Source organism: Scomber scombrus, chromosome 19 (genome assembly GCF_963691925.1).
Source record: "Scomber scombrus chromosome 19, fScoSco1.1, whole genome shotgun sequence".
NCBI classification, from domain to species: Eukaryota; Metazoa; Chordata; class Actinopteri; order Scombriformes; family Scombridae; genus Scomber; species Scomber scombrus.
In genome coordinates this window covers 6,826,272-6,851,736 of record NC_084988.1, presented here as the reverse complement: position 1 = coordinate 6,851,736, position 25,465 = coordinate 6,826,272, and the positions used below count along the sequence as shown (strand labels likewise).

The following is a 25,465-nucleotide window of genomic DNA, read 5'->3' as shown; positions in this document are numbered from 1 at the left end:
TCTCCTCTACCTGTGTTTTTACGGCCGATTTTTTTGGCGCGCTGCTGCTTCCTCCGCCGCTCCACAGGTAGGTGTGTATCTGTCACCTGAGATGGTGAGTCCGGTGCAGGGCAGATCTCTCTGTTGTGTCTGCTCTCTGTTGCACGCCTTTAAGGTGGGAGGTCCCTGCTCTGCAAATGTTCCATGACGTGTAAATGGGGGGTTTTCAAGGGGTTCTCGGGTCCCTGCATTTCCCCCCTTCACTCTCTCTCTCTCCCTCAGCAGGCTATCCCCAGCCCGGAGCGTGCACATGACAGCTCATCCCCTAAACAAAAACAACAGCAACAGAAAAAAAAAGAAAAAAAAAAAGCCTCGATGATTCAAATCATATGTGGACAAATGCACAATGGATTGCGATACAGTAACGCTGCCAATCTTAAAGTGACACACTACTATTTTTTTTAACAAACCTTCTACATGTATTTTAGGACAGAAACTAACGATTATTGTTATTATTGATTAAATTAAATAATGAATTAAATAAATAATTGATTAAAAAATGTCAGTAAATGGTGAGAAATGCTGTTTCCCAGAGCCCAATGTGATGTCCTCAAACGCCTCGTTCTGTCAACAGTCCACAACTGAGTTAACTAAAGAAACCACACAATATTCACATCATTTGGCAACTAATTAATTGACAAATAGTTGCATCTCTAATATTTTTGTTGTCTAAAGCTCTAGTGAAGACAGGGCTGGCAGATATTCAGTGTATAATATCATAATTCTGTTGTCTACCTCAATGATTCATGCAAATTCATGCATGTATTGAACAAATCTGCTAGTAGGAGTTATTATTAAGGTTTCAACTTTATATGAGGGAAATTTTGTCTGTAATACATTCATAACAATGAAAAATACTTTCATGCATTCAAGTGTCAGTTTGATTATTTCATGTGTGATTTTGCAAACATTTCCCATATTGTTGCATATCAATATTGTAAAAATAGCCATGTTAATAATATGATATTGATTACAGCCATAACTATCTAGTCCTGAATGAAAGCAGCTTTTTATATAATAGACCTAAAGACTGGTTGCCTATTTTTTCTCCTCAAATGTATGATGTTAATTTATTGATTTATTTGGATCCCCAAAATAAGCTTCCACCATGTGGTTTCTATAGCCTCTTTGGGGTCCACTGTAAAGTTAATTACAATAAATCAAAAATCAGCATAATTCAATACAAGAGAAAAAAGAAAAATTCAAAATAACACCAATAAATATTTGTGCCAAAAACACACACACACAACTATGTAGAAATCATCAGTCTTTTGTTTTAGCAGCTTCTTAGAGAATAGTCTGTTTTTAATTAATGTAATATTCATGGTAGCAGTTTTCCTCATACATCATGCTAATCTTCGCTGTAAGTAGTTGTGTTTTCACTTCCATCATCACACCAAAGCTCAGCTCAAATTCTGCACAATCACACACTGACGCTCCCTCTGTGCGGCTGACCATTTTCTCCACTCATTTCTGCAGTCTCGTTGCTGTAATCTGCGGTGGTAATTATATATGTAGACAGGAACTGGGGGGGGAACTGTTACAGACGTTGGCTTCGTTGCCATGGAAACACACAATCATGTCAGATTATTTTCAGGTGCTGCTGCGATAATGGCATAAGTGCGGCCGGTTTGAGAGGCTGACTTAAAGAGATGGGTGAGTGTGGAGGGTGAAGGGTGGAGGGGGGGGCATGAAAAGATTGTTAACGGATCAAAAAACAAGTCAATCAAATTAATGGATGCATGGAAAGAAAGTGAGAGAGAAAGAAAGAGAGAAAACTGAAGGCTTGCAGGGTTTTTTACAGTTTAACAGAGTGTTTATTGGTGTCTGTGTCAGCGTTTTGTTCAACCTGCAGCGTTCAGTGTCCCCTCTACGTGTCATATCTCAGTCAAGCCATATGACAGCAGCCACTACAGCCAGCAGGGAGGAAAACCTCATTCCTTCCATTCATAAACATTCTCTCTCTCTCTCACTATCTCTCTCTGTGTCTCTCTCCTCCAATCTGTTTTAGCACTAACACCATTAGAGGCCCTGCTAGTAGTCAGGTGCATGTGTGGCATTCAATCACATGCAAATTTGTGGCAGATTTGAGCTGGTCAGCAGAGCCGCCGTGTAGCTGTAGATAGTGGAAATGCCAAGCAGTGTGGAACATCCTGGGGGACAGACCATTATATTTATAGAGACGGGTGACTTGACCTTCACTGCACATTGGGTATCAGCCATTTTAGTGCCGCTCCTCTAGATACTGAATACAGCATAATGGATCTCAGCTGCAGTGCAGTTAGTTAGCTTCAACTTCATCTTCGGCTTGTTAGAGGCTATATCTAATAATAGCTCTCTGCAATTCCATACTGTGGAAGGACTCTGTCAATACACAGTCTCTGCGTTTGCAGCTTTTTTTTGGGCTCTGATCGAGTTTTTTCTAAAAGAAATGCACTGTGAAATTACAGTTTTGCTGCACTGGAAAATAAAAAACTTGCCCTCTGGGTTGGATTTGAGTGAGTTCAACTAAGAGTGGTTACATAAGTTTGAAACCTTTGTTCTGCTGTGTAGATTTTATGTTAAGGGTAAGACCTCTGTTAAATATGCCTTAACTACCGTAAGCACAGCTGGTGCAAGCCAAAAGCCAAGGACTCCTATTCATAGAGACACCCAGTTGTTCTCACCCAATGGCACAGAGTGAAACTGAGCAGGATGGTCAAAGCGGGTGAGGTATTTATAGTTGTGTAAATTATATTGTGTTGAAAGGCCAAAGTTTCACACAAATGACCCGAGCGTAGTGATCGTAAATCCCCTCAAAATCAGGGGGAGAGACCTAGCTTGTTGTAATCAGGGGGACCAATTAAGAGCAGGCAGCTGACAAATGATGGTAGATTTAGATTTATCAGCTGCTTTGGCATTTATCCAGCCATCATGTAGAGTTAATATTAAAGTCAGATTCAGCAGTTTGTCATGTGCTTTACCTGTAGCAGACTATTTAGGTAGTTTAATCTTTAGCAATTTATAGTAGTTTCATCTGAGCTCATGTATAAATTGCATGTAAATTATTTATTTGCAAAGTAAATGCATCAATCAGACACATGTAGTGGAGTAAAAAGTACAATATAATACTATGTCCCTCTAAAATATAGTAGTACAAAGTAAAGCAAAATGTAAATATCTAAGCAAAGTACCTCAAATTGTACTTAAATACAGTATTTGAGTAAATGTACCTCCAGTGGTGGAGTACTCAGTCCTGCCTTCAAAATATTGCTTAAGTGAAGTGAAGCAAATTAAAGTATTAAAAGTAAAAAACAATAATTAAAATGGCTTCTGTCAGAGTTTCATTATGTGTATGAATATGTAAGCAGCAATTTAAGTACATAAGAAGTATATAAGTGTATCTGGTTGGATTGGTGCTAATTTTTACTGCCAATTACACTGTATGGTAGTTTTATGCATAAGAATGTGTCATATTTTGTCAGCTAATAATACAGTTTGCATGCAAAATATCAGAAAAGTACAGTAATTAACTTTAGCTGTCAAATACATTCAATGCACAATATTTTGAACACAATATTTCACTCTGCAGTGTGGTTGGTAAAGAAGTAGAAACAAGCACAAAATAGAAATACTCAAAGTACTAATTAAGGACAGTATTTGAGTAATTGTACTTTCAACATGTGGTAGTTCAGGTCATGTTTCCTCTGAGTGCTGTCCACAGAAAACAGGGAAGTAACTTGTTGATCAGGATCAGGCTTTCTAGAAAGAGAAAAAAAAGAAGTAATAACAAAGATGAAATAAAATTAATATTATGAACATGACACAACATGTCACTGACATTTGATAAGCTACTATATAAAATAAATCAGACATAAACATCACAGTACTTCAGGTAGTTTGAGAAATCTATCTACTATTAAAAAGAACTGATAGAAAACAATAGTCTGTAGTGTTGGCTTATAAAAATAGTATCATCGCATTGTTTAATTTTTTAGTAAAATAATGTAAAGAGGAAGTATGTATTTAGAAGATTTTCTGAAGTTGTGGCATTAATATAGAGGCTGTAATAGCACCGTGTCACCCTGAACTCTTACATCTGATTCACAGGACGAGTTTTGCAGCTGCACATAATCTGCAGTATATTGTCCTAGTTTTTGCCTTGTCAATGACACCCTCATCACGACTCTCTCCATTCACAAAGCGAATCCTGTCGTGACGGAAAGAACTGGCTCTGAACAGGCTGTGGGAGTCAGAATTCAGAGAACATGTCTAATTTTTGCAGCCTCCTCACAGCCCGCCACATGCTGCCTTTTCATTGAATTCCTCTCGATATACACACTGAATAGGCGCACGCTGTAGGAAATGTATATTCAGAGCAGCTGCACCATATGATTAGTCTTTCAAAGCGCTTGTCAATTTTGCATTTCTCCATTGCTCTGCATATATTCACATGCTCTGTCCAACTGATTTATATAGATAATAATAGAGGAAAATGTGTGAATATGTGTATCTAAATGAAAATGTGTCTTATTTTGCTTTCATCCAGATCACACAGTTTCAGGCTAAATACTCACTGAATAATCACTGAATCTTGGGATGAATGAATGAATGAAGTGCGGCTATCTGGAATGGTGATGTTTAGCTCTTTGCATCATGATATCTGACACCCCACTTTGTGTGTAGTGTGAGGCAGCTGCTGCTGTGCTTTGAAACACAGCGAGAGAGAGGAAAAGCGTCCTTAAACGTGGGCTGTTGTGTAATCCCTCCCAGGGCCCCTTTGCTATTTTTGTGCCTGGGTCCGCACGTCACGGTTGGGTATTTTCTCTGGTGACTAGCTCGCATCAATAGATCTTCTAATGTACACCCAGTCAGCCAGCAGCTTCATGACTGATGGGACTTTACCTTGCTAATTTATTTCATTATTGTTATCCAGACATGAGGAGAATGGTGAAATGGACTATGCAGCATGAGGAATGTCACATGTGACTGTCGATATGGGACAGGGGACTATTCAAATGTCAGGTTTGTATGAGGATTATATTTGATATCTGAATGTCAGCTGCTGTATGAGCTGAGGCTTTTTTCCCATCAGACCGTGTGCTTCATGTCATTCTGATCACAGCAAGGGTTTGTTGATTGATTCTGCATGCGATGTGCTATGTTGCTGTTACACTACCACAGAGGGTTTTACTATCCAGCTTCTCTGAAGCCGGTCATCTCCTTATGATATTTATGGATTTGTTGTCAGCGTGAGGCTTCATGCCTATTCCCTTTAATGGCCAACTTAGCCTCTAATGATGTAATGCAGCTGCATAACGATGCTCTCCATGGCCAGCATTTGTTTGCTCATTGTCCTCTCCTGAATGGAGAGCAGTAAGAGATGTGCCCCGCGATTGTCTGCTGTTCTAATAAATCTCCATAAAGTCATTTCTCCATCCATGCGGACATACTGTACCACAGTCTGCCCACAGTCGTCCCGAAACACACCTACTGCCACCCACCTGCCTCCTGTTGTTGCACGTCATTGCTGCTGTGTCATATATTTTGTGTATAGATTGGTGCTTGTTGCCGTCAAAGATATGTGGGTAGTCTTTTTACAAAAAGTCTGAATGTGCTGAGGGATTTGTCAATGAGACTCTGAATATGTCGGCTCTGTTCCCTCTCTGTCGGGCTTAGTTCAAAGGTATGCATTGTTTCTGAGGGTCTTATCTCGCTGTCACTCTGCACCCATATTCCCCTTTCCCTCCTCTTGTAGCTCAGAGAGGATGGAAACTAAGCAATGAGGTCAGACCGACCTTGAAAGGGAGCTCCCTACCAGGCCTCTGAATTTTTGTTACCTCTGGGCACCCCACTTAGTTTACCTCTGTAAACCTCCCCGTTCAAACATGGATCGTTCCAATCTGAGGCAGCTCCCCCCCTCTCCGCCCCCTCCTCATCATCCTTCATATGCCTGCCTTCGTTATTTTCTGTCTGTGTCCTGCTCTGGAAGAAACTCTCAAATCTGTCTGAAAGCATAGCTATTAAGCCATAAAGAGACAAAAGAGGCAGTGGGCATTTGCAAAAAAATACAAAGGGGAGATTATCAGCCTTGCATCTGCTTTCAAGCATCTCTCGGCATCTCGAGAGTCACCTTGGATTCATATCCTCTGGTTTGTGCCTGAGGAGTGTGTGGTGTGCTAACAAAGAAAGAGAGGGAGTGAGAGAAAGAGAGTGAGAGTCGGAGGATGTCCTAATTAAGGGGAACTCAGAGGGTTTGAACCAGATAATCTTACATAACCTCGTTAGGGAGGACACAGCATTTGATACTGAGAAGATGGAAATGACGTGCCCTCAGAGACACATCCCCATGGTGTGCAACTGAAGTGTAGCAGCAAAAGCATTTCAGTTTAACCACGAGAGGATGCTGCTTCTTGTCGGAGTCCGGCATGTTTACGTACAGTATGAGGTCCTGTGGAGCTCAGCGTGGAGATTATGACACTCTGACAAGTTAAAGAGTTTGAATCCCTGAGAAGCAAGGGACCTGAACTTGTTATGTGATGTTGTGATGCTAAAAGAGTTGAGCGGAACATTTCAGTATGTTATGTAGGTATTGCATTAAAAGGGGTGCAGGTACACTCATCCGACTGACAGATCGGAGAGTGTCACCTGTGTGTGCTGGCATGCACTGACACACATACCATACTCTGTGCTCATTTGTTAACAGTAGTTTTTACAAGTTTACAACCAACATTAAGTCCCCATCTTCTGCACTGTCTTGGTCATTTTATGCAATATCATTTTATGTTTCTGGAATACAGATTAATTTCAGTTTTTTGCATGCAGACATGCAGCAAAGTTGCGATGTTTTCCTATTACCCTTCAGAGCTGAAAAGAAGTGAATGAGTCAAATTCTGTGATACAGAAATGAAAACAGTACCTTGGAGATGTATTGTGATTGTTTCACAGCTAAGCTTTTAATGTCTGTAGTTTTTCAAAATGTATCAATAAATAATGAACTCCCTTTTCCCCAATTCGATGGCTGATTATTTATTAACTCCTTTGCAGATATTTGCACTTAAAATAGTACAAATTCTAATAAAAGAGACGTTTCACATGAAGGAAAAGGAGTTGATTTTGAGATTGTTGAAATCTTGCTGAATAAAGATGTTGCTGTGGTGAAGGATTCAATTCCTCTGAGATTCCTATTCAGCTCATACATACACCCACACTCAAAATAAACACATGCACATGCACAACCATTCATGACACACATACTACAGTACAAGCCTTAAACACACTCACACACACACAAGTCTATGCAGTTTCACAGGGCTTCGGCAAATTTGGGGCATCTGCCATGAAGTACCTTGGGTTTTTTTAGGGGCTGGTAAAGAGATTTTTTTTTCCATTCCTGCTGTGATGGAGCTCATTATGAATTTTATACTCCAATTTTATTAGGAGGACTTTTGGGAAGCAGCCTTGAATAGCTCTCATGTTCAAGGAGTGGGTTTGACTCAGATTAAACCGTGCAATCGATTGTTCCCATTTTTCCTTTTCATAACCTTGAGCGTCTTTGTGTTTGTACATTGCAGTTCATACATCCACAAAATTTCACTCGTCTAATTCTCAATTCTGTCTTATTTCTTTCAGATGACCCTTCCCTGCAATCAATTCACATGTATGTTAATATCACTACAGATACATAACAGATATTGTCCTTGAAAACCGATCCCAAAGAAAGTGACATTGGATTCATGGAGTCACTTGAAACTACTGCAGGGGTGAAAAGCTCCACAGAGAGCCAGGACAGAAATGTTGCACAGAAAAAATGCACATCAGAATCTGCACAGACTAGGAGGAGTCTATCTGTTGAATTGGAGGGCAAGGGATGGCACCCACAACTGCAAGAGGGACAGGGCAGAGACACATGTGGTTTCAAAGAAATGTCTGACTCAGGGAAATCACTGCAATTAGAAGATCCACACCCCCAAACTCAGTCCACAAGCCATCCAGACTATGAGGTGTCATCATATCCACTACAGGTCACTAAACAGTTTCCCATTGGCAGACAGAAAACTGTAGGTCATGTAGTTTCTGCTCAGTCCCCAGTTAGCTGTGGACCTGCATCTCACAGGAAGTCCCCCACTTCACCTGAAGCCCAACAACAGTGTTCTCATTCAGGGATGGATCAGCTGTCAGATACTGTGTGTAAGGTGGAACAGAAACCACAAAAGCCTGGGAAGTATGTTTGTGATTACTGTGGAAGGGCATGTGCCAAACCCAGCGTGCTTAAGAAACATATTCGCTCACACACCGGTGAACGGCCCTATCCATGTGTCCCCTGCGGATTCTCCTTCAAAACCAAGAGTAATTTATACAAACACAGAAAGTCCCACGCTCACTCCGTCAAAGCTGGAACAGTGCCATTCTCAGAACTTGGTTCTTACAATGCCAATACGGACCAGGGGTCTTTTGAAGGAGAAGGAGAGTTATTCTCTGATGCTGAGCAAAGCACGGACACGGACGAGGACACTCTTAACGACCCGCTGCTGCTGTTGGACTCTCCACTGGAGGGATCAGATAACACTGCTGTAAAAGTACTAAATCTCATTGCTCAGAAAAAGGGAGCCACGTCGATGTCAGCTCAGGATGGTTCATCCCAGCCCCAAGAAATCAATGCACCTCTTGCCGCTGCCGAGGCAAGCCGTGCAATTCAATCTTGCACGATCAAACAGAGGCTTGCACTTCGGCTGTCTGAAAAAAGAAGCAGTGACTCTGACCACAATCTGTCCCTTCCAAGTCAGTCTAGCAAGGGCAGCACGGACTCCGGCTACTTCTCGCGTTCCGAGAGCACCGAGCATCAAACCGGTCCTCCAAACACGAACGCAAAGTCCTATCAGGAAATTATGTTTGGGAAGTGTTACAGGCCAAGTCCTAAACAGGCAACAGCTTTCGTGGCCTGCAGCACAGACTCAAGTGAATATACTGGGAAACGCTCGGAGAAAGGGGTTTCCCGCGTTTTCACCCAAGAAAAAGACACTGTTGAGTCAATAAAAATAAACACAAAGTCATTCACGAGGGAAGAGCTGAAAGAACCACAGTTAGACAGTGGCTCTGATGGGGGGCCTCTGATGAGAAGCAACTCAATGCCAACATCTTCTGCAGTCTGTTTGACTATGCCTCAAGCCCTAAGAGGCAGCCACTCTTTTGATGAGAGACCAAGCACCGGGGGCATTAGGAGACTCAGGCGGCAAGCTGCTTTCGAACTCTCCCCACATGATGGCCATGTAGATACAGACGGTCATGGAAAGATGAGCGAGAGTGGCATTTCACCCTCAGGATTGGAAATGGAAAATTACCCCTCTGCAGCGTCTAGTTTGAACCATCAGAGACATGCAATGGAGCTGGCAACACGGAAACGTCGGAAAGAGAAGAGGGAGGAGGAGGATTTGCTGGGTCAATACGAGGTGCATCATGAACAGTGTGAAGAAATGTTTGATTCAAGCAAGGACTATGATTCAAAACAAGTCAGCCAAGGCGCAGTGGGCATTATGACATTAGGAAAAGGACACTCTTTAAGTATGCTAACACAGACAGACAAGTATGACATGGACATATCGTTGAGCCACGACGTTTCTGGTAGAAAAACCTTAGGGAATGTAATTTCAGTTATCCAGCACACAAACTCGATAAACAGGCCTCTCTCTGAACAGTATCATGGACAGAGACAGGACAGTGTTTCTTCATTTCAAGCTATGGAGGCAAGTGAATCATACGAATTGGAAAGGAGCGATAGTCAACTACGACAATCCTTTCAAATGGGCCCAAAACTTGTACGACAGCCCAACATACAAGTCCCAGAAATTCGGGTGACCGTTGAGCCCGACAGTCCAGAAAAAGCTCCAGAGGTGCAGGTGAAGGAGCCAGAGAAGCACGTAGAGGAGTTTCAGTGGCCCCAAAGGAGTGAAACTTTAGCACAATTCCCCCCAGAAAAACTCCCTCCAAAGAAGAAAAGGCTACGCTTAGCTGATATCGAGCACTCCTCTGGTGAATCTAGTTTTGAGTCTGCCTGTACCAGTCTCTCCCGCAGTCCAAGCCAAGACAGCAACTTATCCTACAGCTCCACCTTCTCCTTTGACAGGGAGGAGAGCTTGAAGTCAGTCTCTCCTGCAAGGCAGGATGAATTTGGCAAACCACTAGAGCTGTTGGCTGTGCCAGGAAGTGGGCACTCCCTCTCTTTGCTCAACCAGCGTCAGCAGCATGAAATGAGACGCTCCTCCTCAGAGCAGGCGCCTTGTAACTTGCGCAAGGAGTTCCCAGAGGTACGCAGCATATCATTTGACTATGGCAGTCTTTCTCCAACATCCAAAGTTAGACACGTGGACATCATTGCTGGGCACTCGGCTGTGAAGGAGAGAAGGAGGGGAAACTTGGTACGACAGGAATCACTGAATATGGACACTGAGGTAACACAAGTCCCATCACAAGTGTTCCCGCAGTATCTCAGCAGCACCTCCCCTCCATTCACAGCAGTTGCTGCTCTGCCGCAGACTTTGCCAATATTTTCCACCGGGAATACATTTCCCCAGCTGTCACATCCAAGCCTTCTAGTTCCTGTAAGAATCCAGACTCATGTGCCATCATATGGCAGCATCACATACACATCAGTATCACAGATTTTTGACAATCAATATGACAGTGTTAGCTCCACTATGTCCACCCCTCAGAATCAAACTTCACGTTTGTCTGGAAATCTTGACTCTCATAATGTTTTAGCTTATACCAGACCACCTTCAACGAACACCCTCAGTGTTGAAGCTCTTGATTTGTCATCAGCAAAGCTCAAGACAGGTATCCCTCTTTCTTTGACCTCTCGAACTATCTCAACCACTAATGCATCCAGTGGTGGTGCGAACAAACGGATGCTATCCCCTGCCAGCAGCCTGGACCTCTTCATGGAGGTTAAGCAGCAAAAACGTGTGAAGGAGGAAAGAATGTTTGGGCAAATTGTGGAGGAGCTAAGTGCTGTAGAGTTGGGAAAATGTAATTTGAGTGAGGAGAAGGGGCACAGGTCAGAGATGCAGGGTGCATCAACACCTCAAGCCCAGGATGACTCATGTAGGAGTACATTTATCACACTTCAGCAAAAAGTGATGGAGGCCACTGACCACAGCGTTGAGTCAGCCATGGAAAGCAGCTCGCCACCATATTCCATGATATCAGTTAGCGAACTGAAAGAAGTTGGCATGGAGAAACGAGTGCAGATGGATATGGTGGCACAGCTGGTTACCAGTCAAGAAATCCTGACCTCAGACACCGAGCATTCAAGACTGTTATCTCAGTTTCCAAGTCTTCGCACGACGACAGGTGTGAGCTGGTGTTATCTCAACTACACCAAGCCAAGCTGCTCCCATGGCAACGCTCCTTTTTCCTCTGTGTATGCCACCTGGTGTGTGAGTTCCCACAACCCGAACCCTCTTGAACTGAGCACCAGCGCTGCTCTAGCTCTCCTGCGGTCAAAACAGAGGGGAGAAAAGGTTATTTACACTGTGGCTGCCATGTGTCAGCCTGGCACAGGGAAACTGGTCTCATCCCTCATCCTGTGGAGGCAGACGATTGAACAGGTGAGAAAATTCGTCCATTACTGCATCGTTTCTAAAGCATACTGTTGCCTTAAATTTTCAAGAACTACTGTAATCCATATTTACGACATATTTATTTAGCTTTGAGTGGTTCCAATTGGAATAATTATTATTATTATGAATATTACCTATTAAGGTTTACGGACTGTGCACCTTTCTACCTTGGTAGCCTTAAATATAAGAAAAAGCTAACAGTTTGAAATGTTGACATTCTGAAGGACCTCATTACCAAGACTTTGGCTGGCTGCACACTTCAATTTTTTTGGCAGGAGGTTCAGTCATCATTGGCATGCTGCTGGCTATGACGTACTGCATTTACTGTTAACAAAAAAAAAAAGAAAGATGCTTTGGCTGTGCCAGACACTAAAATTGAATTCAGGTAAATATTATGTGTCCATGAAGTCTCAGTCTTGACAATGGGATGTTTTTCTCTATTGCAACCACAATATGTGATGTAGGCTCAACATATGGGTATATTTTGTCAGAAAAATCAGGCCTAGAATAGCTTTAATTCTTTTCCCAGCAGCAACATTATTAATGTTTGCACACTATGTTGTGTAAAGCAAATGCGTGACACACAGTACTGGTGGCATCAAGTTACACTGTCGATATAGAGTCCACTTAAATTGGATGTTAATAAAATGTTTGTTCATCTGATTCAGCTGCAGAGGAAACCGGAGCCCAAAGAGGTGGACATCACCTACGGGAAGAAGGTGAAAGACTTGAGCTGCAGAGTGAAAACTGCCAAGGAGGAGTGGAAAGAGAGGGAGGCTTCCACAACCCAAACAGTGCCAACACGCATTAAGATCTTTGAGGGAGGGTCAGTCAAGATATTAGTTATCATCACACTTGTCATTTCTGCTGACAGTAAATACAGAAGTTATATTAGGATGTTAGTGCACTTACTGTCTAAATGACTGCACTGCTTTTTTCCTAATCATAAATGTGTTATTTTATGTATGTTTTCATTAGAAGTAAAACAATATATATGTTTTAGGTACAAGTCCAATGAAGATTATGTGTATGTCAGAGGTCGAGGCCGGGGAAAATACATTTGCGAGGAGTGTGGTATCCGCTGTAAGAAGCCAAGCATGCTGAAAAAACACATCAGGACCCATACAGATGTGAGACCGTACATCTGCAGGGTCTGCAACTTTGCCTTTAAAACTAAAGGTGAGCATTCCTCAGGCTTACAGACTCTTATAGACTACAATTAAATAAAAACAAAAAACAAGTGAAATTCTGTTAAAAGAGTGTGACAATCAGAATCCGAAAATACTGTCTTGCAGCAGCAAAAAACCCTGTAGTGTGCGCTTCTATTTACAGGTACTAGAGTATTGTGCAAGATCAGCAGCTCATTTGTATTGTCTCCTCATTTTTCTTTCAACTCTCTATAAAGGGAGCATTTTCTGAGCTGGATCCTTTTTACTTAAAGCTGCAGTAGTCAGTGTCCTCTTGTAGCAGGAAACCTTTGGGGGAAAATCTATGTGGAAATCTGTTTTAAGTAATCTGCTCCTTTTAAAAGTTTTAGATAAATTGTTTGTGTGGAAATTGGTAATAATTAAGAACTTTAGCTTTACCTGTTACTCATGTTATTTCTCTACAGGAAACCTGACTAAACATATGAAGTCAAAGGCACACATGAAGAAATGTCTTGAATTGGGAGTGTCAGTAACTATGGATGATACAGAGATACAGGAACATGGTAAGATGTTGTTGTGTACTAGTCTTGCATGTGCATGAACGATGTTGCAATAAATCCAGCTAAACTGATGTGTTTTTAAAGTAGATGACATCCAACAAGACTCCAAGACAGAGGTGACGGTCACAACCAAACACCAGTTCTCCGACGCAGAAGACTCAGACGGCATGGACGAAGAAGTTGATGAAATTGACGAAGATGATGACGAGGACGATGAGTATGAGGGTGATTCAACTCCGAAGCTTCGTTCAAGAAGTACGAGTCCTCAGCCGTGCGGAGTCACCTCTCTGTCAGTCACGGCCACCGCTGCCATCCACGGCTGCTCCCTCACCTCTCTGCCTGGTGCTGACGCTCGCCAACAGGCCTCTGGCAGGCGGACGGGCTCAGACCATCGACCCGTCCTCGACCAGAGAGAGAAGTCTATGGATGAAGACTCTTTGACTATGCTGTCTCCAGATCAGGCCAGCTTCCTCTTTGACCCTTACTCTTCTTGCCTGCTCTCTCCTGGCTGGGAGTCTCCCATCAGGGAGCCCTCACCTTCACGTCTGCGTTATCCATCCCCGAGGCGAGAACTCTCCCCGCGAGGTCGCTCTACTCCCAGATGGGATACTTCCCCGCTTAGACCTGGCTCGCCCGGCTTCACACCCATTCAGCACCTCTCCCCGGTCTCAATTGAACGACCAATGTCTCCTGGAATCGATCTGGCTGGAAAGCGAGAGTCCGCGGTCAGAGGCAGGCAGAGGATTGTGCTGAGAGCTATTTCACCACGCAGGGGCTCGCATCAACACAAAGGCGCTGGTGATAAAACCAGACACCAGACAAAGATCGACATGGCTCAACAACAAGGGGCCTTTGAAATGGAACTGGTATGTAGCACGGTGCAAACTCTGTCAAAGAGCTTTCTTTTGGTTTGTTTATTATTAAGCAAGTCATCTCAAAAACTTCAGAACAGATATTGAGGATATTTCATAAGACTTTCTAACATTTCAAGATTACTATTTTACTTATTATTATTTTATTTATGCAAATGAAAAATTCCAACACTTGTATCCAATGACTGTCTATCACCAAAAGTGTTTTTTTGCTTTGTTTAGATCCAGATTCTACACATTTCATTAATCCATATAGGACATTTAAAAACTTGTGGTATTTGATATTTTTCTTATCAACAAATCCAATGAAAAGAACCAAGTAATGTCTGTGTAGTCAAAGGTATACATTAGTTTAATAATCTGTGCCACAGAGCTCCATTTGTTGTCCAAAAACTATTAAAAACACATCAGTGACTCATGTTGCGGCACGGCTCCTTCATGACCATGAACACGGCCACTTAAATGTCTTGTTGGGACTAACTAAAAATAGGCCCAAAGAAAAGCACTGTTTACTTCGGTTTGAGTAACATTTGCTGACATTTATGAAGGCCACAAGCCAAAGTGCATTGATCTCACAATAAAGATGTTCTTTCTTCTACTAACATTGCTGAAGGCTTGATGTTTTCAGACATTTTTCCCTCTCCGTGCACCTTGGACGAAGATGAAGTTGTGCCAGAAATCCCCGCCCTGAAAACTTCTGTGTCTAGTTTTGGCCTTTATTAAAAATTAAAGCATATACTCATGATTTTACGTCCAGTTGGTTTGGGGCTGAATGTCTCAGACATTGTAAGGAGGTTGTTGGTTTTGGTCTTTTCATGGGTTTGTTGATGATAACACAAATACAGAATGTCAGCAGCCTTACTCTTTCATGGACTGTGCAGCCAAGACGGTGGTATGCATTCTCCAAGTGCTTTGTAATGTTTTCACACATTTGTGCATTTTTTTCTAACTTTGATACATTTTCACATGAGAAATGATGTTGGCGATGTTGAAACCGCTCTTAACGCTGCCAATATGTCGTTTCAGGATCAAAGGAGTAGCTTGGCTGCTACTCTCCCCGGTGCTGCCAGTTCTCATCACCAGAACATCCTCAGCCACCTCCCTCTTCACTCCCAGCAGCAGACCCACAGTTTGCTCCCCGTCGTTCCTGTCGGAGGGCTCCAGATGTTACACTCCCCGCCTTCCTCCAGCACTGATGTCACCCCCTCCTCGGCGCCGAGCCCCCAGAGCAGCGAGGGCCAGCGTTGCAGCAGTAGGGAGGGATCTGTCCACGGGCCCGAGACGGGAGAAGACGTCAGAAGTCAGTGCCAGCTGTCCTCCCATCAGGCCGCTCAGGAGAAATGCCTCGACTCCGGCGTCAGGGACAGCAGGCAGGAGGAAAACGTCCAGACCTGCTTGAAAGCCATCGCCTCGCTGAAGATAACCACAGAGGACCCTCATTAGACCCCTTTTTACGCCTCCCTGATTTGGTCCAGGAACAGATGCCCCCTCTGCGCCACCTGCAACCATGTCGTCCTGAGCCCTTTAGGCAAATAACCTCATCTTTATCCCATTAGAGGCAATATAATAACACTTCCTCTGGTCTTGCACATACCCCAGACAGCTCCTTTAAATCCGAGTGGAGATCAAACCTTCACAATGAAGAAGAAACCCACTCTGTCTGATGTGCTCCTCTCTTCAGAGACGCTTTGAAACGATTGGACGAGCAGCAGCAGGATGTTTTGCAAGGTGGAGAATCATTATTGGGTGCAGGTGCAATATGGAAAGATATTATGCTAATATGCCTTTGTTTGACATAGTAGTTTGCGTACAATTGCACATAAATTATATTTATGGATTATGTACAAATGTCCTTAACATATACTCCTTCTTAGATGCATACAAACAGTGTATTTTACTGTATGTGTACTTTGAAAATAGACTGTTGTTTAATGTAATCATATCAAGGTGTGATGCAGTAGTGCAGTAAATAAAGACTATTTATAAGGGGAAAAGTATGTGTATTATGAAACAGTCTGACCAAATTTTAAGTAGACGCTTCTCGTGCAGTTTGGTGCTTCTGATCAAGCGGCAAGGGTCTGTGCCTTTATTTTGCTTTTCATCATTTTGTTATCAGAAGGTTATCGTTGAATAAGGAAAAATATTGAGGTACTCTTTATTCAGATGTGTTGGCGCTGTCAGAGATTTTGCTCAAAGAAAAGCTTTTTTTTCTTCTCTTTTCCGCGCTGTCATTTTTGCTGGCAGACAGGATACAGCTTGATTTATGTGAAACAATCTTAAAAAATGTTTCTTATGTTGCATTTTTCTTAATGTTGTGGTTTTTATCTTGGTAAAAATGCATGGGATTTGCTATTGCACAAAAATAGAGGACGTTAATATGTAATTATGAATACTGTAAGATGTATTTATATATTAGAACGTAAGCACTTATTGATACTGGTAAATATTTGACTACTATTTATATGGTATATCTGTACTTATGCAGCAGTGATGCAGTTATGCAGTGAGCCACGCTGGCATTGCTTTTGATCTCATGTCTTTGCTTTGATTAAACAGACAGCTTTTTTCTCTCTCTTATAAAGATGACCATAAGCATTTTATGAGTTTTGACGATGCACTTTCATCCTTTCATCTTTGATGTTTAACTGACCCAGTCAGTGGAAATGGAGGAGTAAAACATGTTATGTTCTCTTGTGGTTTTTGAAACATTCCAGTTATTTTTCACGTATCTCGTTGTGTGAGACATGTTGCACACAAATTCAAGGGGCTATGATGATCAGTCAATAGTACGTTTTATCGCATTTCAAGTGTAAATCAATATCACTTACTGTAAGAAATGATGTTAACAGCGTGAGTTGGTTGACTATTACTGTGTTTCAGCTCAAAATGTAAGTAATCATTCACCAGATGCATTACTTCTTCTCTGTATATATACCTGTATTTTTATGATTTAAACTATTTTTGCAGTGTTGAATTCTGAAAACTTTTTATGTGGATTGTTTATATCTCTTTAAGAGGTAAAAAGTCTGCAGTCGATGTAATGGGGGTTTAACGAAGGTGAAAATAGCACAGTGTTGATCACTAACACCGTGTGTCTCATTTGAGAAAAAAAAAAGTGTATTCACATCTTCAAGTGGTTATGTTACCAGTTTGATAATGGATTTCAAAATCAGAAAACACTTTGTTCACTCATGTTTACATAAAAGCATATTTAAAAGGTGCACTGCTTTAATTTTGTTTCCCTTTCTAAAGGTGTATGTAGCTATGATTTCATGGTTCTGTAATTTTATTTGTCGTGATAACGATGCAGATTGCTCATAAAATGTGAAGGGAACGTGAAAGCTTTTATTTGCTTTTGCATATGTACTCAGATTGTGTTTGTGTTCTGTTTTTATTGTGTACTCATATTTACTGAACAGCATTGTGCCTCTCATGTCTATGAAATCCCCTGTAAAACACACAGAGGACAAATCATTTACCTCTCAGCTAAGATTTGTTGAGGAAAAAAAACCCTCAGTAGCCAATCCGCTGTTTAGCTATTTGCATCAAAACTGGTTAGTCAGGATGGAGTGCCTCTTTTATGCTATGGGGAATTTATTGTTTGGTGCTCTACTTTTTCAAATTAAATTCAAAATTGTTTTAAAAGAATATACTTCTAACCCAAGAATGTGTGTCGGAGCTTATTTCATGTATCAAACTTGTTTAAATTAGAGCACACGACTGATGAAAGGGTTTTCAGATGAAATCATGCACATTGTCTTTTCAGGTGGGGAGGGGGGGGGGGTTGGAAAAAGTTAAAAATTGGAAAGACTCATACCAGTGACATCCTCTGGTGAAAAAGTATCACTGCACTCATAACATGGAACAAGAAAATAAATGAATGCTTCCAAAAATAGTTCTCACCTTGTGGATAATATTCAACCGTTTTTCAGGTTGTTTGGCTGCATCAAAATCTGCATAAACTGCAACATCACTGGGTATCAGCTGCACATAGCCTACAGTACAGTACAGTGTAGGTAAATACTGAATATGTGAGACTTGTATTAAGCAGAGAAATGACTGTGATCTTTGAGTGCATTATACTGACTCTGACGCTCTTCTCTGAGTTGGGAGGTCTGTTCTAATTCTGGCCAATCAGAGAGACAGTTCATTTTTTTCTCTGCTGCTCTGTGACTAGGCCTGTCAGGCCCATTTGTTAGAATAATTATATGGCTGTTAACAGCATCCCAGCTTAAAATAAAATTAGTACTGCATTGGTTTAAAGCAGCAGAGGCATTGCATAAAATGGCTGCTTAAGATCTTAACAGATAAAGCATCTTAATTGTATTAGTGGACTTTTATTGTTAACACAGCTACTGTATGTCTAACCCTGAGGTAAATTCCTGCTAGGATTACAAAGCAGAGGAAGTATACGAGTTGTTTATTTTTAAGTGTGGTGTTTTGGACAGACAGAGACATAAAGTACCTCTGTCCTCCCTCTCTGTGCTCTGAGTGAGCAGTGCTCCTCTGGTTTATTTTGAGGTGGTCTTATCACAGCTGTTGTATCTGTGGTGGCAGCCTGTCCAAGCCCCTCGACACTCTTCCTTTTCCCCCTCTGGCCCTTGCTCCCGGTAAGACCCTGTTTGCTCCTTAACCTGTTTCTTCAGGACATTTACACTAAAATGGCACAAAATTAACCTTAAATGCTGTGATTTACAGGGCCTTTTCAAGGCTCCTTTTCATTTTTAAAAGTACTAAACTGTTTGTCTGAATTTAGTGACTTAAAGGTTAGAAGATGGGTGTTGAAACTGATTGAGACTCGCCTGTGTCAGTTGTTAACAGAATAGGAAGAGATTCATTTTTAAAACTGCTTAATTTCTCTCACTGTGTCCTCATTGTTACTTCCTTGGACAGTGAAGAAATCAATAATGCCTTCTCCTAAAGTCATTTAGTTATAGTTTCCATCTGCCTCCTTTACAAATATCAAATATAGATAGGGTCACTCACATCACATTGATTGTTTTTTCTTACTGAGTATTAATAGTTGGAAAATGCAGCTTTTGTGCACACAGCCGCTGACATTGACATCAATAAGAGTGGATTAGAAATAAATAAATAACTTGCCCATATTAAGAAGTTCTTAAAATAGCCCGTGGGTCTGGAACAGGTGCCATGTGCTCTGCTTGTGAAAGCACAGGCAGTGTGAAGGCTGCACTAATTTTATGTGCGTAAACAAGCTCCGACTGTGAGACTGAAAAGCACAAAACATTTGCAAATAGGCACTAAAGCATTATATCACTTAATGTTGATCATTGTGTTACTAATAAGCTTTACAATAATGTCCGGCGTTGATTGCTTTTTCCTAAATGTGCCTGTCTTATGAGTTGAGTAGAGAAAATACTGTTTCTCTGTCACAGCTACATTTAAAAAAAAAAAAAGGCATCTAATGTCTCCCACTGAGCTTCTTCAGTACAGAGTATACAGCTACTTTTAATTTAAGTGCCTTGCTCAAAGTCACTATGGTGGTGCTTGCTGAGGGAGGCGGTGAAGGTGTTTTACTCACTGCTGCTGCTCATAATTCAGAATTTAAAATGACAAAAACAAGTGTCTCCTCTGAATTTTACCAAACTGCTGCTATCAATGACAGCAAATCATTACAACTATTAATTATGATTAATTACAATATTATAAATGCAAAGCAGAACCTGGTGGATACCTGAATTAAGAGGCTGATGCCGAGTTTGATGTTAGAAAAAGTCATCTGATAATATATTTTATTAATATTTTTTTATACATGAAGAAACAAATATTTCTGACAAGTATTCCTTTTTTTTTTTAGAATAGTGACCAAGATTTATACCGAGTGTTCGGCACTGAAATGTAAACTGTTAAGCGGTCTCTGGTGGACAAACTACTGTATTTAGTATTGACACTGAATCTGAATTACACAAACATATCTAACATTTCTCATGTTATTTATCAACTGATTTATTGTCCTGGCGGGTTTACTGGTCTAGCTCCATGGGCCTTTTTCACAGAAAACACTTGACCGCTGAAGCACAGGTGTAAATAATAAATTCCATTTAGCTGCTTCAGTTTCATGGTCCTGCTGTTGTGCACGTTGGCCGACTATCACACTGTCATAGCTTATTGGGAGCCATATTTATTTATTAGCAACACCTGTGCTTTTCCTACTTTGACAAGTCAAAATATCTGCTGCAAAAAGGCCTATTGTGAAGCTTATTCATGTAGCACAAGTATTGTATTAAATGAACCTTTAAAAAGCAAAGATGAAGAAAGCCAGTCTTTCATGAAACCTGGAGACACGTTAGTTACCACTTTGGACGCACACCTGATTCACCAGAGACTGGTAAAATAGATTCAGGTGTATTTCTATCAAAACCCAGATTAATAATTTGTCAAGATGATTCCCAGAGCAGCCACTTTTTCCTGACCCCGCTAACTGTACATACAGAATGACTTTAACATGTGAAAACCGAGTTTATCACAGGAGATTAAATCGTTTGGACAGCAATGTCAGGATGAGGTTAAATATCACTTTTATCCCTCAGGTCCTTAACAGAATCCCACTGTTTGCCTCTCAGTACTAGCTCAGAATAATGGAGGCTTGTCAGGAGAGCAGCCCTGCACCCACAGGTCCCCAGGCAGCGCCAGCCGAGGGTCAGGACATTGACCTGACAGAGGACCTGGCCCAGCAGCTGGAGGACATCATTAGCACCTACCAGGCTGCCGAGATTCCCGCTGAGCCAGAGGACGGAGAAGAGGTCACAGCCGTCAAGGAGGCACACACCCGCAAGGACCAGAAACTGGAGAAGAAGATGCTCAAAAACCTAGGTGTTATGTCTTTTTTTATAAACATTTTATTGATTGTCGCTGACGTGGCTTTGATTCAGCGCAGTCAGCAGAAGTCCAAGTTGTACTGAAACTGATAGGTGTGTTAGCAGAGCTGTAATGCGTGTAAAGTGCATCCATCCGCAACAGACGTGCAGGTATAATAGTATTTCCACATGCCTTTTTATAGTTGACTCAGGTGGCAAAATGATTTTTCCCAGTACAGCGCAGTCAAGTTTATCTAGTGTGTGATAAATCTAATTCACCTCATGCTCAAGGGCGATTAAAATAAATTCACCTAAAACCTGACTTGACTTACAAATGGTATTGAACCTGAATTTCTTTGCGACTGCCCAGGGAAGGAAGCCATGCTGCTGATGCAAAGTCTGAACAAACTTGACACTCCACAGCAGAAACTGGAAGCCATCATCAAGAAGCACGCTGAGCTGGTGAGTGGATTACAGATAATCAGAGAGAGAAAAATTGAGATTAGAAATTACACTAATCTCCAAGACGATGCTGGAAGGTGGCATGTGTTGAATTTCCTTGTGTGTGGTTTTGCAGCTGGAGGAGCATCGGAGCGATCAGAAGCAGCTGAAGCTTCTGCAGAAGAAGCTGCTCCAAGTGATGAAGGAGAAGGACCAGCTGCAGAGCGAGCATAGTCGGGCCGTGCTGGCTCGCAGTAAACTGGAGGGACTCTGCCGAGAGCTGCAGAGGCACAACAAGACCTTGAAGGTAGTTTGGCTTCCGTCGTCTCTGCCTTTCATATAGTAGTATTAGTTGCATTAGTAGTAAGTTTTATTTAAGAGTGACCAAACCAGGGCTTCTGCAAGGTTTACAGAGTTAAATGTAATACCTTTTAAAACCTTTTTAATACTGCGTAGAATGCAATTTAATGTCATATGAGTCAGAGAAGAAATAACTTATTCACACTTTCCTTTGCCTACGGATATTTTCTCCTATGCAACCATCTGCAGGAAACTGAAGGTGTGCACAAGCCTCTATAGTCATAATCATACCGACCCAAACATGAAAGAATAATGGGAAACCCAGTAGGGGCGATATTGCCTTGAATTATTCATTATATCTTTTTTTCCCAGTTCTTTCAAGCAGTGTAATAATACTTTATCTAATGATTTAATCAATAAATTAACTAGACCTGCACCAGAATAAGATTTATCAATTAATATAGTTTAGTTGTTAGTAAGTCTTTGCTGAAATCAACCCTTTCCATGATGGGGGATGAGCTTTCTGGCTACTGTAGCTAGCAGTGGTGACTTCTACAGGTCTGACGGTGAAGACTGAAACGCCACAAAAAAAAAGGATTAAACATCTTCCTGCAGCACAACCCACTGTTTAAAACAATCCCACTTTTAGAATCTAAGTGTATAACATCTAACAGTCCACATTCTGATATTAAAATATTTTCACTTTATAATATTACTGGTTACGATAGGAAAGTGAACATATTTAAGATTTTTGTAAGTGAAATTTAAGACTTTTTGAGTCCTACAGCTGCCCTGTATGTAAATACCAAACTCAAATCTCTTACAAGCATTACATTTAATCTGAGCCACTGAAACTGCCATTCGCTCCCAGTTGATTTTTGGTGCCGGGTGGTGTCAACATATGTTGTTCTCTACAGGAGGTGACATCAGCTGGCAACAAAGATCAGCCATTATGTCAAAGCTCAGGCTTTGACGTCTTTAACTGCCACACCCACGACTCATGCTGCGAAGCAAAATGTTGTTCAGATTACAGTCTTAAATTCTGGTGCAAAATCCCAAAGTTTCAAAAGATTTGAAATACATGTCAGGCAGACCTCTGGGGAGCTGTGACGCACAAGATATATAAAATATATTTACATTGATGAAAGGGTGCTACTTTGGTTTTGGTGTGTGTGATACGGTAATACGGAGAGAAAGGGGTTCAATTTAAAGAAACATAAGGAGGAATTTTAAGGGTAAAAATCAACAATGTAAGAGGATAAAGGAAGTTAACCTTTTGAAATTGAAACTGATGAAATTGTTTGAGTGATAAAGGATTAACTGAAGAACCCCTGTCATGTTAGAGGTGATATTTCCAGAGAATTACATAAATCTGACTGTTTTACACTGACCTTTATATAGAAATATTTCACATAAAAAAGGGTTTCTGCAAGCATGTCAGCTGATTCTAGTTTCTACTTATAGAGTACATATACATATACAGCAACTAGACTTACAAGAAATTAGCATGAGAACTCTGACTGCACTCTCTACTATGGCTACCAATTGCCAATTAATTATCTTTAGTGAAATGGTAATATTTGGTTTTCACTTTTAGTTGGTAAAGAAGCACTAATTAAAAAAAAGGGAATTATATCAATTAGTAAGAAAACTACCGATGCTTCTCCTTTTATGTTGCCATGCTACAGCTGCACATTAATCATCCAACCCTGAAATGCAGGAGGAAACCCTGCAGAGGTGCAGAGAGGACGACCTGAAGAGGAAAGAGATCACCACCCACTTCCAGGGGACGCTCAGTGATATTCAGGCCCAAATCGAGGAACACAGCAACCGCAACACCAAGCTGTGCCAGGAGAACAGCGCTCTGGCCGAGAAACTGAAGGGACTCATTTCACAATACGACCAGAGAGAGGCGGTATGGATCCTGCTTCATGCTGAGCACACACAGGTTCAAAACAGAGAGTCACACTAAGCACAGGGAAGCATTTGAAGATGACCTTAAACCCCAATCTATGTGCTAACTGACACGACTTGAACTGTGCTAATGTAAAACCTCACACATCTGGGCGTCCATGCCCATTTCATGAATTATTTGCAAAATTCACCCAGGTCTTACATTTATTAGTTACAGTATTTCAGTGTTTTGCAGCTCAGGCTCAGTGAGCAAGAAGAGAAACTGTGAAAACGACTCATAAATTCACCTGAATGTCTTCCAGAACCTGGAAAAGGTCTTCAAGCACAGAGACCTGAAGGAAAAGCTGCTGGACACCAAACTCACGCAGGCAAACATGTTTCTGAAGGATGCAGAGGATAAGCACAAGCTTGAAAAGGAGACTGTAAGTTTCGTGTACATCAGATTTGTCTTGTAGCATTTTAATAACACATTTGCAATTATAATCGCCCTAATGCTCATTTTCATTGAACATTTCAATATCCCACAGCTGCTAAAAAAGGCGGCGGAGTATAAATTGCAAGTGAAGTTCATGAAGGAGCAGGAAAGCGATATGAAGGTCCAGGTACAGTAACAGGGCATCATGGGCAAAACTGGCTTGTTTTTCGACACTCCGGGGAGGCATGTGTAATGTTTTCCTCACCATTTCTCCGCAGCTCGAAATGTACTCCAAGAAGTTTGATGAATTCCAGGGCACAGTATCAAAGAGTAACAGTGTCTACAGCGGCTTCAAACAAGACATGGACAAAGTAAGAACGGTTTTAAGTCAGCTTGATGATATTGGTGCGATTATTTCGGTTTTTTCTGCAAAAACAAAGGTGAAAAGAATAAAAAGAAAAGGAATAAGGGAAAAAACAATCCCATGAGATTTACAATAACACTTCACTAAAGAGGAAAAAAAAAATCTATTTTTAGAGGTGGCTTTAATTGAGTGAGGTGTAACATGATGTTTTGTGTGTGTTGTAGATGGCCAAGAAAATGAAAAAGCTGGAGAAGGAGTGCCAATCATGGAAGTCTCGCTTTGATAACTGCAACAAGGGTCTCATTGATATGGTGGCAGATGTAAGGAGCATTTTTCTTCATCCATTTATGAATAAATGGTAATTTATATATACACACACGTCTTACTGGTGTGTCCAATATGTCTGTATCCTTTCCAGAAAGCACTGAAGGAAAAGGAGTTTGAGCTTGTCATCGTCAAGAACCAGAAGCTTGAGAATCTCTGCAGGGCCTTACAAGAGGAGAGGAAGAGTCTTTTCGAAAAAGTGCAGGAAGCTGGAGGTCATTCGGAGGTAACCACTGCTGAACCAACAGAGAAGGAAGGCGCTGAGGTGCAGGATACCCCTAAAGACCCAAAAGACGATCACCCCGTCCAGAATACTGCCGCCCCTGCTGAGACCCCAACGCCAGCAACTCCACTGGCCAAGGAACTGGCTAAACTGAAGGCTGAGCAGGCCCGTCTGGAGGAGATCGCTAGTTCCTTTACAATCTCTCATGTCATACCCACAGACACAGCGGCCGCTAGCCAATCACAAGGACTCTCTGAGGGCGTCCAGGTGCCAGAGGAGAACCACATAGAGGCGAGCAATGGTGAACACCTCGAGGAGGCCAAGGAGGATGGGAACCAAGTACAGAGAGACCTGGAAATGGAGTCCGTTGATTAATGCTGAAACTAATGTGAAAAAAAAAATCTGGTTCTTTTAAGATTGATAGCAATAAAAAGAAAAATGCTGGCTTTA

General features: G+C 41.6%; 2 protein-coding genes across 3 annotated transcripts; both read left to right on the top strand.

The window, feature by feature from the left end:
- The first annotated feature begins 7,712 nt into the window (after positions 1-7,712).
- hivep2b (HIVEP zinc finger 2b) lies at positions 7,713-15,659 on the top strand. Its single transcript, XM_062440344.1, has 7 exons — positions 7,713-8,042; positions 8,103-11,624; positions 12,305-12,462; positions 12,640-12,815; positions 13,249-13,347; positions 13,429-14,210; positions 15,243-15,659. The coding sequence occupies exons 1-7, from the start codon at positions 7,755-7,757 to the stop codon at positions 15,657-15,659; spliced, it is 5,442 nt and encodes a 1,813-aa protein (XP_062296328.1). The 5' UTR covers positions 7,713-7,754.
- Positions 15,660-18,769: 3,110 nt separating this feature from the next.
- Positions 18,770-25,465, top strand: txlnbb (taxilin beta b). Of its 2 annotated transcripts, none has more exons than XM_062440346.1 (10): positions 18,770-18,826; positions 20,801-21,050; positions 21,405-21,496; positions 21,612-21,782; positions 23,496-23,690; positions 23,992-24,111; positions 24,217-24,291; positions 24,383-24,475; positions 24,693-24,788; positions 24,887-25,465. In XM_062440346.1, exons 2-10 carry the CDS (start codon positions 20,816-20,818, stop codon positions 25,388-25,390), a joined length of 1,581 nt encoding a protein of 526 aa, XP_062296330.1. In that variant the 5' UTR covers positions 18,770-18,826; positions 20,801-20,815; the 3' UTR covers positions 25,391-25,465. The 2 variants fall into 2 exon arrangements, with proteins under 2 accessions (XP_062296330.1, XP_062296329.1); XM_062440345.1 differs by having other exon boundaries at positions 23,496-23,723.